General features: G+C 39.2%; 2 protein-coding genes across 3 annotated transcripts in view; one reads left to right on the top strand and one right to left on the bottom strand.

Moving 5' to 3' along the window:
• The first annotated feature begins 9 nt into the window (after positions 1-9).
• LOC110445176 (NXPE family member 4-like) overlaps positions 10-15,069 on the top strand; it is a 30,111-nt gene continuing 15,051 nt past the window's right edge. For both annotated transcript variants that reach the window (XM_021489647.1, XM_021489646.1), the window contains exon 1: positions 10-765. The gene's annotated coding sequence lies outside the window, so the exon portion shown is untranslated. The remainder of the gene's footprint in view (positions 766-15,069) is intronic.
• Positions 4,483-6,195, bottom strand: LOC110445137. The gene is made up of 3 exons (XM_021489557.1): positions 6,026-6,195; positions 5,050-5,629; positions 4,483-4,773 (listed from the first exon to the last, which is right to left on the bottom strand). The coding sequence occupies exons 1-3, from the start codon at positions 6,193-6,195 to the stop codon at positions 4,483-4,485; spliced, it is 1,041 nt and encodes a 346-aa protein (XP_021345232.1).

The following is a 15,069-nucleotide window of genomic DNA, read 5'->3' as shown; positions in this document are numbered from 1 at the left end:
ATAGTCACAGCAAAACATTCCGTACTCAGCTGTTTACACAAGAATCGCAAACAATAAACTTCATGAGTACAAACGCTTTTCAATGTTGGTTAATCGCACTTAGATATAATATATACATAGTAATCATCGAAACACATCGATGTCTGATATGTCATTATAAATACACAAAATTCGGAGCATTGTTTTTAACTGACTGGCTTGAACAACGGTAAGGTATCGTCACAGGTAAACCGGTCTTTCTCACCAGATCTATTAATAGACTGACAGGCGCTCACTGTCGCTACAGCTGTCAGGCATGGTCGGTCAGTCGATCGGTGTACAGGTAAAGGTGACCGTTGTGCCTGGGGGGAAGTTTCAGCGAAAAGGGGAAGTTTCAGCGGAAAGGGGAAGTTTCAGCAGAAAGGCGAAGTTTCAGCGGAAAGGGGGAGTTTCAGCGGACCAAGGGGAAATTTAACAGAAAAGGGGAAGTCCTACCGGGAATAGTATGCTTATAAAGCAGCCCAGACTGAGGCGTTCAAACACGGTGTTGATGGAAAACTGTTTATTATTCTCAAGGACGACAGAAAGCGTAGACTTGGATATGATACCCCTTTACACAAATGATAACTTCAGACGAGCAGGAAAGGGTTATTTCTAATAACTGTGATTATCGGTAGTAGACTTCTCCGGGAAGTTTCCCCGGTTACCGATAACTTCGTGTTGGTTCTGAACTTTTTCTGTATATGGGATGTATGCCGTGTGATTCCGATTCCAAGTAGAACACAGGTAGGTGAAAGTTACGTTTCACTGGTTTTAGTGTACTGTGCTACATTCGCGTATCCCGGTTGAAACGGAACGTGTGCACTGTGGTGCAGAAATATTCCACCATAAACGAACGCAGTTGGACCGTTCTCTAAGCAGAGCTAAACATGCACAGTTTCAGAGAATAAAAAACAATGTATCAAGAATATTATGCCCGACTTTCATCCGTCCACTGAATGATATAACGTATTGTCACGAAGTTACACTTTAAGCAGATAAATAACATCATTACAAGCCACAGGCTTTCCATTGATGTCTTACCTAAGATGAGGGAATGGCTTGTTTACTTGTATGCATGCACTTGTACTGTTGTCCAGGTGCGTCGATCTGTTTTTAGCCACCTTACCTGTACAGCCGGTCCGTGTACATGGGGACTGTTCGTTTATGCGGAACAACCGGTTTGACCGTTTATAAATGTAACAATTTCGGGTATAAATCCTGGCGGACCTGCAAATGTTTATGCAAAGCTTTGTCAAGGCTCGCCTGAAAGCAGCATCAGATTGCTAGTTCCGACCTTATTTAATAAACGAACAACAGTGGAACGACCGGTTTGACCTTTCTCATTTTGGGGTAGACCTAGCACGGAGCGTGGAGAGAGAGACCCAGACAAGCAAATGCAGTGGTAATTTCAAAAATAATTGTATATGAAACGTAGCGTAAATATCTTTTTATGATATTCTTAGAAGACTGTTCTAGGGATCATTTCAGGGGAGTGAATTTTCGGATTTCTATACTACTGCGTTCATCTCTAGCTTGCACCGAGTCTTTGTTTTCATGCAGTATAAACCGTAATTTAAAAAACATCTTTCCTGAAAAAAACCCAGTAAGGTGAGATCAGCCAAGAGAAGTTTATCAGTTGTACATGTAATGAAAATCAGGGGATGTTACTGCAGGCAAGGAACACTAAAAGATCGTTCTCTAGTGTTTTGCCGCAAGCAGCGGACAGAAATCCTTAATACAGATGAAATGAAAAATAATTTTGAGATGTTCCCTGATTTTACTACTTTCAGTGTCCGTCTCTGGCTCCGTGGTAGGTCTGCCTCAAAATGAAAAATGTCTATTCATAGAGTGTGTTGGACGAAAGGTCTTATCTAATATTGCCGAATTGTCATGGATTGCGAAGTGCAGTACATTGTGCCGTGTGTTAGAGAGTGTGAGTCAAGTGGCCAATGCGATGTGACAGTTTTCTTGGTGAGCAGTGTTCCTTTGTTTGGTCAGACAGAGCTTGGGTTTTGAAGCGTACGGACGTGTTTTTGACACTCTGTTTTATATGGCATAGAATAGTACTGTCTTATACAGGTACATGTACCTGTATACTTGTAAATGTTTATCTTTAATTTGTGGAGTACAGTGTATTTGACTGTGTCCTCGTCCTATTTCCCATTAATTTGGGTTTACTTATTTTAATGGCATGAGCCCACTGCGCGAGGCCCTTAACAAACTGGTTTCAAGAACTTCATTAAACACTGACCTCAGATCTATCTGAGAATCCCCAATTAGACAGGAAATGAGTTCATTTTGTTTCTCAAACACGTTAGTCGGCGTTTTTGACAGAAATGCATGCACATAGTTTTGGATTTAGAGAATTTGAAGCCGTTTTCGTCTGCCCAATTTTGTAGTTTGTTTAAACTCTGTTGAAGTTGTCGTTCTATCGTGTGCATGTTCTTAGATCTGTAACAGATCAAGAAGTCATCCACAAATACCGACCCTTCTGTTGATTGACCAAGACATTTGACTATATCATTGATTTTAAGACCAAACAGTGTGACTGATAAGATTCCACCCTGTGGGACTCCCATTTCCTGTTTAGACGTTTCAGAAAAAGTTGAACCAACACGGACTTTGAAGTGTCTATCTGATAAGTAATTAGATATAAAATTGGGAAGGTTTCCACGTACGCCAAGGTCGTGAAGATCTTTCATGATGCCATACTGCCATGTAGTATCATAGGCTTTCTCAAGATCAAAGAACACGGCGACAAGGTGTTCCTTCTTGGCGAAAGCCTCTCGAATGAACGTCTCTAATCTGATGAGATGGTCATTTGTCCCTCTTCTATTTCTAAAACCACTTTGAAGAGGGGATATTATATCGTTGGCCTCAAGAAACCAAACCAGTCTAGTGTTTATCATTCGTTCTAAAGCTTTACATACACAACTAGTCAGAGAGATAGGACGATAGTTGTTTGGGCCAGTAACATCCTTTCCCAGTTTTGGGATAGGAATAATTGTGGAGTTCTTTCACGAATCGGGAATCTTTCCGGAAGCGTAACCTTGGTTGAATATGTAAAGAAGGCATGTTAGTGACGAGTCCGGTAAGTGCTTTAGAAATTGATATGGAATATCATCAGGACCTGAAGCAGTGTCCTGTGATTTTCTAAGCGAATCAACAAGTTCTGGTAGGGTAAATTGTTCATTATAACTTTCTTTGTTTGATGATTTGAAATTGAGCCGTTTCTTTTCTCTCTCTTTTTTTTAAAGACTGGAATTTTCGGTTAGTGGTTTAAAGGGGATGAGTTTTTAGCTATGTTTTTTGCAAATGCATCAGCAATTTCAGTCATAGACGAAAATAATAAGTTTTTATTAATGAGGTAGGAGGATGTTGCCTTTTTCTTTTTCCCACTTATTTTCCGAATCATATCCCATACTTTTTTTGAGGACGTGTTTGATGATATCTTGGATACATATTCTCTCCAGCTGTTTCTTTTGTCAATTTTAATTGATCGCCGAGCCTTTGCCCGCCAAATTTTAAATTCACTGTAGTTTGAAGCAGTTGGGCAATTGAAGTAGCGTCTTAGAGCAGCTGCCCGATTACTGCGTGTTTTAAAAGATTCTTCAGATAAAAGGAACTTCGTAGGTTTTGGAGCGGATTTTGGAATTGTCTTTTGGGCAATAGAAGTGAGTGTTTCAGTAAAAGTTTTGATAGGGTCGTCGAGGTTAGTAAAATTGTCTATGGTTAGTTTTTCAATGCACATGTGTTGGAATTGGGCCCAATCTGCTTTGTGCATATTCCATCGAGGTAGAGGATCATCAAGAGGAGTCCCAATATTCTTAAGAAAAATTGGGAAGTGGTCACTCCCACAAAGATCATCATTTACCCTCCAGTCATAGTCAAGTAAAATGGATGGATGGCATAATGATAGATCAATGTGGGTACGAGAGCCTGTAGCAGGGTGTAAATAAGTAGGGGTATTGTTGTTAAAAAGGCACAAGTTGTTTTTATCTATAAATTCCTCAATACGTCTTCCTCTCTCGTCTGTGTTGGGAGAGCCCCACAGGCTATTATGACCATTAAAATCACCGAGGATTATGAATGGTGTTGGGAGCTGGGAGACGAGATTATTGAGTTGCTCACAAGTGAAAACAATACTCGGAGGGAGATAAATTGAACAGACGGTTATTTGTCTGTGTAATGTTGCACAGACAGCAACAGCCTGTAAATTTGTGTTTAACTTGATCATTCTGTGAGGAATATTTTTATGGACAGCTACCGCTGCGCAACCTGCTGCTCTGCTAACTATAGTTGGAATATAAGTGTAGAGTGAGAAATTTCTAAGCGTGATTGGGTTTTTGAGCATGATTCCTTGTAGACAAAAAATGGCGGGTCTAAATTCTTTTGATAGATTCTGAAATTCTTCTATATTTGCCTTTAATCCGCGGATGTTCCATTGGATAATTGTATTATTTATTTTTCGCTATTTTGCCTGGATTTCGATGGAGTCGAAGCACGAAGCGCTGAGGCATTCGTCTCCATCTCATCATCGAAACCTAGTAGGACATTGAACCGGTTTGTCGGGTCCTCTGATCCTTTGCCAAAGGTGACATTCAGATCGGGTCCATCAGATTTGCCCTCGCTATTTTTTCTTCTTCTAGGTCTGTAGGTTGGTGATGTTGCCTGTGGCCTCATTTGGGATCGAGGAACAGATGTGAGTGAGCGAGATCGCTGCGAACGCACATGTGCCCTAGATGGGCCAACCTGTGGAGGGTTTTCTCCCGAAGAGGAAGGTGTTTTTGATGGTGGTGCTGATTTTGATGGTGGTGCAACAGATGTGAGTGGTGCAGGTTTTGATGAAGATGCTGGTTTTGATGAAGATGCTGGTTTTGATGGTGATGCTTCTTTTGACTGTTTGTTGTTTTTGGTTGGTTTTCGTATAGTCGTGAAACGGGATGGGTCTCCCGTGAGGATTTTCAAGTTCTGTTGGCCAGACATGTCTTGGACTTGTGAGCCCCAGGCAGGTATGTCTGCAGATACTTGAACCGAAGCATCCTTGACTGCGACATTGTCAACCGGCGACCGGACTTTCGTCACTTGTGCATATGAGGGAGCAGCCACGTCCGTGCTCTCCACTATCCTTCTAGCCTCAGGAAAGGAGACATTTCGGGTATATTTGACCCGCAATATCTCTCTCTCGCGATTCCAGGCAAGACAGTCTCGAGACGAAGCAGCATGCTTTCCCTCACAATTAACACAACGCAGGTTGGCAATATCACAGTCGCTTTGGTCCTCATGACCTTCACGACCACAGTACTGGCAAACGGTCTTCCGCCTACATCTTTTTTCATGATGTCCGTACTTCTGGCAGTTACGGCATCTTAATGGATTAGGGATGTAGACGGAGACACTGCACCTTTGGTAACCAATCACTACGGCCGAAGGTAGTGATGGGGTAGCAATGGTCAGTACAAACGTGTCTGTTGGAACCAACTTGTTGTTCTTCTTGGACAAAATCCGTCGCACCTCAGAGACTGGGATCTCCTCCTCCTGGAAGTACTCCAGTATGGCGGTATCAGCGTCATTGCGCAGGGCGGGGCATCTGATTACCCCCTTGCTGCTGTTTAGTGATAGATGTGCTTTCACTATAACACTGATACCTCCAAAAAACTTCGATTAGGAGATCGCCAGATCCCAAAGGTTTGACGGACTTTACGTCCCCAGCTATTCCTTTTATACCCTTCCTCAACAGAAGAGGAGACAATGTTGCTGCAGTTTTTACACTAGTGGTTGACGATATGATGATGAATTGTGGGAATGTGGTAGTTGTAGGGTGTTTTTCTGTGTTTTTTTCATTACCCATGTATGTTTATTAATTAGTTCACTGTCTGTGTCCCCGCCTGCCTCGAAGCCCAACGAGGGGACACTCATATCAGCGCGGATATCAAGCGCCAAAGTGTCAGGAATCGCAAAGTAGTATACTCGTAAAAGTATACATAACGAGTATATATATTACCCGGAAAAGCATACTCTCGCGATTGACCCTAAGCCACCGCCTTCTTGGAAGTATGTAAACCAAGGGCTCGGCGTGACCTGAGCAGACCCGAAAGATCGTACTGTGACCAGACGAGAGGTGCTAGCACTTGTGAAATCTTCTCGATCGACCATCGGAGGGGGAAGAGTCATGCATGCTGATGCTCTCTCCAGGAGGCCTTGCGCGACGACATCATGTTCATATTGCGAAAACGCTGATGCAAAGTACGCAGTTCATGGTGTCTATGACGTTGCAGCATTGAGTCATGTCACACCTCCCGATAGATCGACTGAGAATCTTTCCGATCATACTGACGAGCATGCGGAACAGGCTGATAGAGTGATGTCAGTAGATAGATCGAAACAGTTGCAGGGGAAAGACAAGATTATAAGTGTAGTTGTAGGTTGGAAAGAGAGTGGACAAAGACCTTCATGGGACGACATTACTGATCAAACCCCAGGTGTGAAACATTACTGGTCTCGCTCGGACGTTTTGTTTCTCAGATACGGTGTTCTCTATAGACGATTCGAAAGTGACGATGATCTCTCCGCACAGTGACAGATAGTGCTGCCAGAGGCCTTACGCAAAGTTGTTCTCGGAGAGCTCCACAACTCGGAGACTTCAGGCCATCTGGGTATTGCCAAGACACCAGGCAAAGTTAGGACCAGATATTACTGGTGTGGACGACTAAGAAAAGACGTTGAGCAGTGATGCAGGGCTTGCGAGGTTTGTGCTCGCAGGAAACGTCCACCAAGGATTGCCGTTGCCCTGGATCGGTTTTCCTGTGTACATTCTCTGGACGCGGATGGAAAGGACTTGAACGACAGATGAGAGCAATTCAAGACGATGGTATTGTGGACATTTGGATTTTCTGCTGTGATCTGTGGTTTCAAAGGATTGAAGATACACAAATGGACTGCGAACAGACAAAGTGGAAGGTGACTTTCTTTTCTATTTCAGGATTTCTTTTTCAGGAAAATAAGACTTTATTACTGATTTAATATATAGTTTCCATATTGTGATATTATGCTACTAAATTCAACTTCTTTTTAAAGTGTACTTTATTTGAGGACACATTTCTATCTCAGCAGGGGGCATTGTCACGAAGTTACGCTTTAATCTTATTTGTATCTATGAGTGAATGGCTTGTTTACTTGTATGCATGCACTTGTACTGTTGTCCAGGTGGGGTGATCTACTTTTAGCCACCTCACGTACATGTACAGCCGGTCCGGATACCTGTTCTATTCATAGAGTGTGTTGGAAGAAAGGTCTTATCTAATATTGCCGAATTGTCATGGATTGCGTAGTGCAGTACATTGTGCCGTGTGTTAGAGAGTGTGAGTCAAGTGGCCAATGCGATGTGACAGTTTTCTTGGTGAGCTGTGTTCCTTTGTTTGGTCAGACAGAGCTTGGGTTTTGAAGCGTACGGGCGTGATTTTGACACTCTGTTTTATATGGCATAGAATAGTACTGTCTTATACAGGTACATGTACCTGTATACTTGTAAATGTTTATCTTTAATTTGTGGAGTACAGTTTTAAAATGTATTTGACTGTGTCCTTGTCCTATTTCCCATTAATTTGGGTTTACTTATTTTAATGGCATGAGCTCACTGCGGAGCCCCTTAACAAATTATTGTTGACAATGGTGTTTGTCACAGTATCTTAAAAACTACAGGTTCAACCGGTTGTTACAGCACGATTTCTCACCCAGACACGATTCCTCGCCCGGTTGAGACATCTTGCTAAAAGTGCTGCGTTCGCAACACGATTTCCCAACCCTGCACGCTTTCTCACCCGAGTGAGAAATCGAGTAAAACATATGGGCATAGGTGACACGTTTTCTCACCCGGCACGAATTGTGGGTGAGAAATCGTGTTGGGGTGAGAAATCGTGCCGTAACAACCGGTTCAACCGTTTCAACCGAATACGCAAATGTGTCCCAGGTGAGGTAGATAAGCCTAGACCTAGTAGTCTACTGTATATGATCTCATTATATATATCGACTACTTTTCTTTCTCGCATAGTAGCAATGTCACATTTAAAAAAAATGCGTTTTATAAAATGTTATTTTGTAGTGATTAACAAAAATCAACGGTTATTATCTTTCAGTAATTACTTTTTTACTTAGGTTGAGTCCAGCTATAGAGTCTAAATATTACTAATACACTACCGGTTTGCCTGTTTACTTGCTGTGGTGTAGAACGTATGTTGGTTTATTGTGTTCCTGTATATAATTCAGATAACATTCTCACTCAATTGATGATTAGTTTTTTTTTAGTTTTTTTTGATTGAAATAAGGGGGAAAACAATATCTTACTCAACCTATATAAAAAACCAGCGAAATATTAGAGAAGATAATCTGAAAAAAACCTATACAGGAATTGAAAGATAGTGGCAATATTAACTTAGAAGATTTGACTGACATGAAAAGAGAACTTGAAGCAATTAGGTTACACAAAATAAAGGGGAGCATAATTATATCTAGAGCCAGATGGGTAGAGGAAGGGGAGAAACCTGCAATCTACTTATTTAGTTTAGAAAATAGACAGTATACCTCTAAAATAATTCCAAAACTACAAAAGGAAAATAATGAATTTATTACTGATCAGGATGAAATTTTGAAAGAGACTAAAGGATTTTACGATTTTTTTTATGATGATTCTGATAGATTAACAGATATTAATCTAACAGACTTCCTTAGTCATTGCAATGTTACAAAATAGGATGATTTCGAATAAAAAAGAAGGTTTTTATTACAATAGAATAAGCAGAGAAAACTATGAGTAACATGAAAAATAACAAAAGTCCCAGCTCTGATGGATTTACCACAGACTCCTTTAAATGTTTTTGAAGACAATTAGGTACTTTCGTAGTTAGATCACTGAATTAAGGTTATGACAGAAATGAACATACCAAAAGGGGTAATCTCGACATTTTATTAAAAATTGGCGGCCTTTACCTCTTTTGAATAATGTTTATAAAATAGCTTCAGATGTAATAGCAAATAGGACAAAAACAGTTTTAGGGAAACTCATAGATAAAGATCAAACAGGATTTTTAGCAGGGCGGTATATAGGAGAAAACACTTATTTATGATGTGATGAATTTTACAGAAGTATGATGGATTTTGAAAAGGCATTTGATTCTGTTTCATGGAAATTTATATATAAACCGCTTACTATTTATGGGTTTGAGGATAGTATTAGGAAATGGGTAAAAACGTTTCACTGTAATGTAAATTCGGATATAAATCAGGGTGGTAATATATCAACATTCTTCAAGGTCAAGCGCGGCTGCCGACAAGGTGACCCGATTGCACCATATATCTTTATAGTTAAAAATGTTTAACACTCAATATTTTATAGATGCTCTAAAATTAGGATGGCTCAGAAGATCTTTTCAAAGTTCTAGCAAGTGGCAAGTTATATTCAATGGTCTTTTCAACACAGATCTTAATATTATTAAAGACTGGTATTCTAAAGGTGTAAGAGTAGTAAATGACATGTTTATTGTTTAAAGATGTAAGCTCTCTCACTTTCTTCTCTTATCAGGAATTCACAAGGAAATATAATATATTTACAGATTTTCTTAAATTTCAAGGTATTATTAATACTACGATGTATAAGAACTTATATTGAAATACACAGGATTCAGAATACAGAACTTCTTCTCCCTTTTATTTCGCTAAACATGGAATTATTTATCAAAAACACTGTATAAAATTATATCAAAGAATAAAGAAATTCCAACAGGTAGGAAAAAATGGACAGAACATTTTGATTTTGATGAATCTGCTTGGGAGAATATTTTTTCTTTACCTTTTAAAATAACAAATATAGAATTCTTCATAATATTCTGACAACAAATCCATATTTATTTTAGGCAAACCTAGTTACAAGCCCTTTGTGTACACTGCAACTCAGAGAGAGAAACAATTGTTCATATACTGTGGGAATGTCAAGAAGTTCGAAATTTTCTACACAGTCTGGAAATCCTTTTAGAAATGCATTTAATTCTATTTACAGTCAACAAAGAATCATTTATTTTTGGAACATGGTCACATGAAAATGAGTATAGTAACATTGATAATGAAATTTACATTATTATAAAACACTACATTTACAAAACTAGATGTTTATGTAACCCAGTGTACTTTGTACATATATATGCATGTATATGCACGTAACCTACCTACGTACTGTTGTAAAGACAAGTGACCTTGACATTGTCCTGTGTTGTTATGTAAATGTCTGACACTGACCTGGACTTTCGACAGTAATTTGATGGACCGGAAACACATATTGCATGCTTCAATTTCCCGCCTGTTCTTCCTTACTAACTTCCTGTTAAGCTGATCACCCCGATATGTGAGTCAGTATGTGTCTGGCTCGCGAGGGCGACACATCCCTTATAGATCTAGTATACCTCTAGATAAGACTCCTACACCTCCTCGCAGAGATTGGAGTAATAGACCTTTCTCATTTCGGGGTAGACCTAGCACGGATTGATTGATTGATTGATTGATAGGTTTTACATCCGCTTCACTACCGGATGTATCGGTTATCCAGCAGACGAAGAACAGAAAGGAAAAAGAGTAGAAGGGATAAAGTGTGGAGTAAAGAGTAGAAGAGGGGGATAGATTAGATAAAGAGCCGTCTATCCTATATATATTAACTGTCTAGTTTTTGTGAGACGACTCTTATGCCTAATAATGCCTTAACCTAACACTTATTGTGAAGCATCACCAATTCTGGACCGGAAGTGAGGTACTTTGCCGCCGTCAGCCCCATCAGAGCAAGGAGACAGAGACCTAGACAAGCAAATACAGGGGTCATCTCAAAAGTAATTTGATATGGAACGTAGCGTATAGGGCAGGGGCGGGTCCAGGTGAGGGTGTAATGGGCGTACGCCCCCCCCCCCCCTTTTAAAAAAAACCCAACAAAACAAAAACTATCGTAATATAAAATAGACATGCTCCAAGTCAGGAACCGTTACATTAGTGCATTTCACAATTATTTTATGTTTTTTAGCAAAGAAAACGTCCAAAGATTGGATTCTACGCCCCCTCTTTCAAATATCCTAGAAACGCCCTGTAGGGTATGTCAGAGTGTGTACACGCCCATGCGCGTGACTACATGTAAGCGAATAGGTAACATCATAAGGAAACACATTATACAATAGTATGTGACCGGTGACCACAGTCGTTATAGTCTATTTTCGTGGCTCGCTGCGGCAAGTATGTAACCGTGGTAATTGATATTTCAATGTCTCCACTAAGGATCTCACCCGGGGCCTCTGTTGTATAATTCTGACACCGAATGAAACTGTAGGTAAGGAACACAAACAGATAATTCTCTATTGTTTTGTCGCAAGCAGGGAGACATCAATCCTTAATACAGATGAAATGAAAAAATATTTTGAGATGTTCCCTGAATTAACTACTCTCAGTGTCCGTCTCTGGCTCCGTGCTAGGTCTGCCTCAAAATGAGAAATTCGAAATGTCTAATAGAAGGGAACACCGGATAGTCTGGTAAGCAAAGTGTGTGAGTGCGTGTCCTACTTTCGGTTCCATGTATATTGTCCGCGTTATAGTCTGTTTCAGTGTTCAGGGTGTAAGAGTGTTCACTGGTTAACTCAATTAAAGATCACTAAAATATTAAAATAATAACTTATATAATATATTTCCGGTCATGCATACCTGTGGTGGACGGCAAAACAATGCTCCGACAAATTTCGTCTATTTTGTCGTTTCTTGAAAATAATTCCAGCTAATTTTTAGTATGGATGCATAAGAAGGTACTCCCACTCCGTACCTGCCTTACGAGGTGTCATCGGTATTAGGAAAAGTTACTTTTAGAGCGTGCTTTGATATGACAATGGACTAGCACTACAGGTGGTGACCACCACTCACGGCGGTATTCTGATCCCTATTTTGCTATATAGATCTGTGTAACTTAGACTGTTGTACATTCGTCACCTGTCAGCATGGGTCTTCCTAAGAAGTCTGTGACTGTTAGTGTTTCTGACAGACTGGAGGAACTATCGATAAAGATGGAGAACTCTGTCACAAAGGAATACATGGACACGGTCATTATGAAGATGAAAGAGGAACTACAAACAGAAATTCATAGGGAAAACGAGGACCTTGTGAACACCCTCAAATGGAGGATTAATACAATAGAGACAGAAAACGAAGATCTAAAGGAGAGGATCAGTGGACTGGAACAGAGAGAATCCGATTCAGAAGGTATCGTAAACGACTTTGAAATCAAATAAAATGACCTTGAACAGCACGGTCGGAAGAATTCGATCAGAATAGCCGGTCTCCATGACCCGTCAATTAAAGAATCCGTTGAGGACTGTGTGAAGAAAGTGGTTGACTTTGCTAACAATCAGCTGAAAGTGCCCTTACGACCAGAGGACATCGACATCGCCCATAGGCTGGGGAGGTTCGACAACACAAGGAGGAGAGCTGTGATTGTTAAACTCACCCACCGTAGGAAGAAACACGAGATCATCAGGGCCAGGAGGATTCTGAAAGGATCGGGTATGACAGTATCAGAGGACTTGACAAAGACAAACCAACAGAGACTTAGCGAAGCTGTCCGGCTGGACTGTGTCCAAAATTCTTATAGTGTTGACGGAAAACTTTTTGTGGAGCTAAAGAACGGGAAAAGAAGAAGACTTTCACGACACGAAGCTCACAAAACAGTATCCTGAGAATGACGCTAACTTTAGCTAACCAGGTCGATCGTGACGTTGGCTTTATGCCTTATCGACCGGGTAAAGATATGATAGACGCGTCTTCTTAATTCTGTACATATTCTTGATGTGATATTTTCGCGAGTGAATGTGTGCCTACTTGGTGTCTATATTTCTTTCCTTTAAGGAGTGCTACTGTATTCTATGCATAGATTAGTCAACCGTTATTAAGTATACTTACGTATACATATATTATTGTATGATTTATTGAAAAAGTTATTGTCACTGAATATGGTAGCATTAAACACAGTTACATATTACTTATATTACAGTATATGCCTCGAGACTTTGTTATTGTTTATCACTGGTAAATGTAATGGTCAATTCTCTCCCCCCCCCCCCCCTCTCTCTCTCTCTATATATATATATTATAAACATCAGATTACCGAATCTTTGTATCTGTTCTTATTGATATCCTTTTATAGAGACTATTAAGTATTAAGTACTATTTAATGTTCCAAGCCAGTGCTAATATGTTAATGTCTAAATTATAATTATGTTATTTGAAATGTATGTAACCCAAGGGAGAGGGCTTGTATAGGCATAGCCTGTTGCCCAATTCCTATTGAATCAATTGATTTAAATAAAATATTTTGAAATGATATCTTTTCATGAGTCAAACAGCAATGATGTTTGTTATCTCTGAGATAGATGGCATTAAGTTTGCTTATAATATACATGTATACTCAGTATGATTTTTAAAATTATTATTCCACCTATACCTCTGGCAGATTTTTGCAGCTTCTATAGGTAAAAACGCCTGTTATAATACAGGTGACATATTCTCAGTACTCTGTTACTATATTGTATGAAGTACAATTTAATATTAAGTATCTAAATGAGGGCAACTTGTTCAGATTTATTGGTATTTTTTCTTTTCCGGAAAATGAGACCTAAATTGTTTTTACATACTATTCACACTATACCTACTTCCGGTAGGTGCTTCTCGTATTGTAATTTTTTGCGCCGGTGTATGCTTTGATTGGTGGTCGCTACCAATTGACCACATTTTCACATGACATTTTACTATTATCTATCTCTTTTTTCTGCTTATGACTTCTTTCTCTTTATCCTCCCTGTTGTGCCGAGAAGCTACATGTATCAGACAGGTAAGCAGTGTCAGCAATACTGTGTATATATGGAAAGGATCAAAATACTAACTGCCAACTGTCAGGGCTTGGGGGATAGAAATAAGCGTAAAGATGTATTTGCAGACTTTAGAAGCATTACTTTAACATTTATTGTATACAGGATACACATTTTACAGCAGAAATAGAAACTATGATCAGATCAGAATGGGGATACACTGGTTACTTTAGCTCTTTTAACTCTAATTCCAGGGGGTAGCAGTATTATTCAATAATAATATTGAAGCCAAGGTTATCAAAGAGAAGAAAGACTTAGATAGAAACTTTCTAGCTGTAGACATTTTTACAGCTGAAAAAAGATGTACACTTATTAACATATATGGACCCAACTCGGATACACCGAGCTTTTATTATAAAACATGTAGATGTTGTATTAGAAATCAGTAACGAATCTTTTATTATTTGCGGGGATTTTAATTTAGTTTTGAACCCAGAATTAGATTGTAACAATTACAGACAAGTTAACAACCCTAAGGCAAGAGAAAGAGTCTTAGAGATGATAAATGAACTTGGACTTGTTGATATTTATAGAGAACAACACCCAGAAAGTAAAAGATACACATGGAGGAGGTCAAATTCAATAAAGCAAGCAAGATTAGATTATTTTTTAATTTCTGAAAACTTTATATCATGTATACAAAAATCAAATATTGATCCAGGCTATCGTTCTGATCATTCCATACCATGTATAGCAATAAAATTCAACGAATTTAAGAAAGGAAAAGGCATATGGAAGTTTAATAACTCTTTACTTCATGATTTAGATTATCTGAAATTAATAAATAAACATATAATAGACGTTAAAACTCAGTGTGCAGTACCAATATATGCTCAGAACAGTTTAGATGATATTTCAAATGAGGATATTCAATTTTCAATAGATGATCAACTTTTTTTAGAAACTCTTTTATTTGAAATTAGGGGGAAACCCATTTCATTTGCGTCATATAAGANGACAAGGATGATGATAATAATGATGAGATGATGATGATGATGATGATGATGATCAGATGATGATGATAATGAGGAGAAAACCGAAAGAATTAGTCAATAAGAAAACATAATCTTAAGGGAAGTATTTTAAGCTCTCTCTCTCTCTCTCTCTCTCTCTC

This window comes from Mizuhopecten yessoensis, unplaced genomic scaffold (genome assembly GCF_002113885.1).
Source record: "Mizuhopecten yessoensis strain PY_sf001 unplaced genomic scaffold, ASM211388v2 scaffold2091, whole genome shotgun sequence".
NCBI lineage: Eukaryota > Metazoa > Mollusca > Bivalvia > Pectinida > Pectinidae > Mizuhopecten > Mizuhopecten yessoensis.
This window is presented reverse-complemented; position numbering and strand designations above follow the sequence as displayed.

Bases quoted from the DNA above. Each gene is read 5' to 3' on its own strand.
- LOC110445137 (XM_021489557.1), bottom strand. From the start codon at position 6,195: ATGACTCTTCCCCCTCCGATGGTCGATCGAGAAGATTTCACAAGTGCT. The intron at 5,630-6,025 runs GTAATATATATA...ATCACTAAACAG, and splicing joins GCGAGAGTATGCTTTTCCGG to CAGCAAGGGGGTAATCAGAT. The intron at 4,774-5,049 runs GTATCTGCAGAC...AACCCTCCACAG, and splicing joins TCAAGGATGCTTCGGTTCAA to GTTGGCCCATCTAGGGCACA.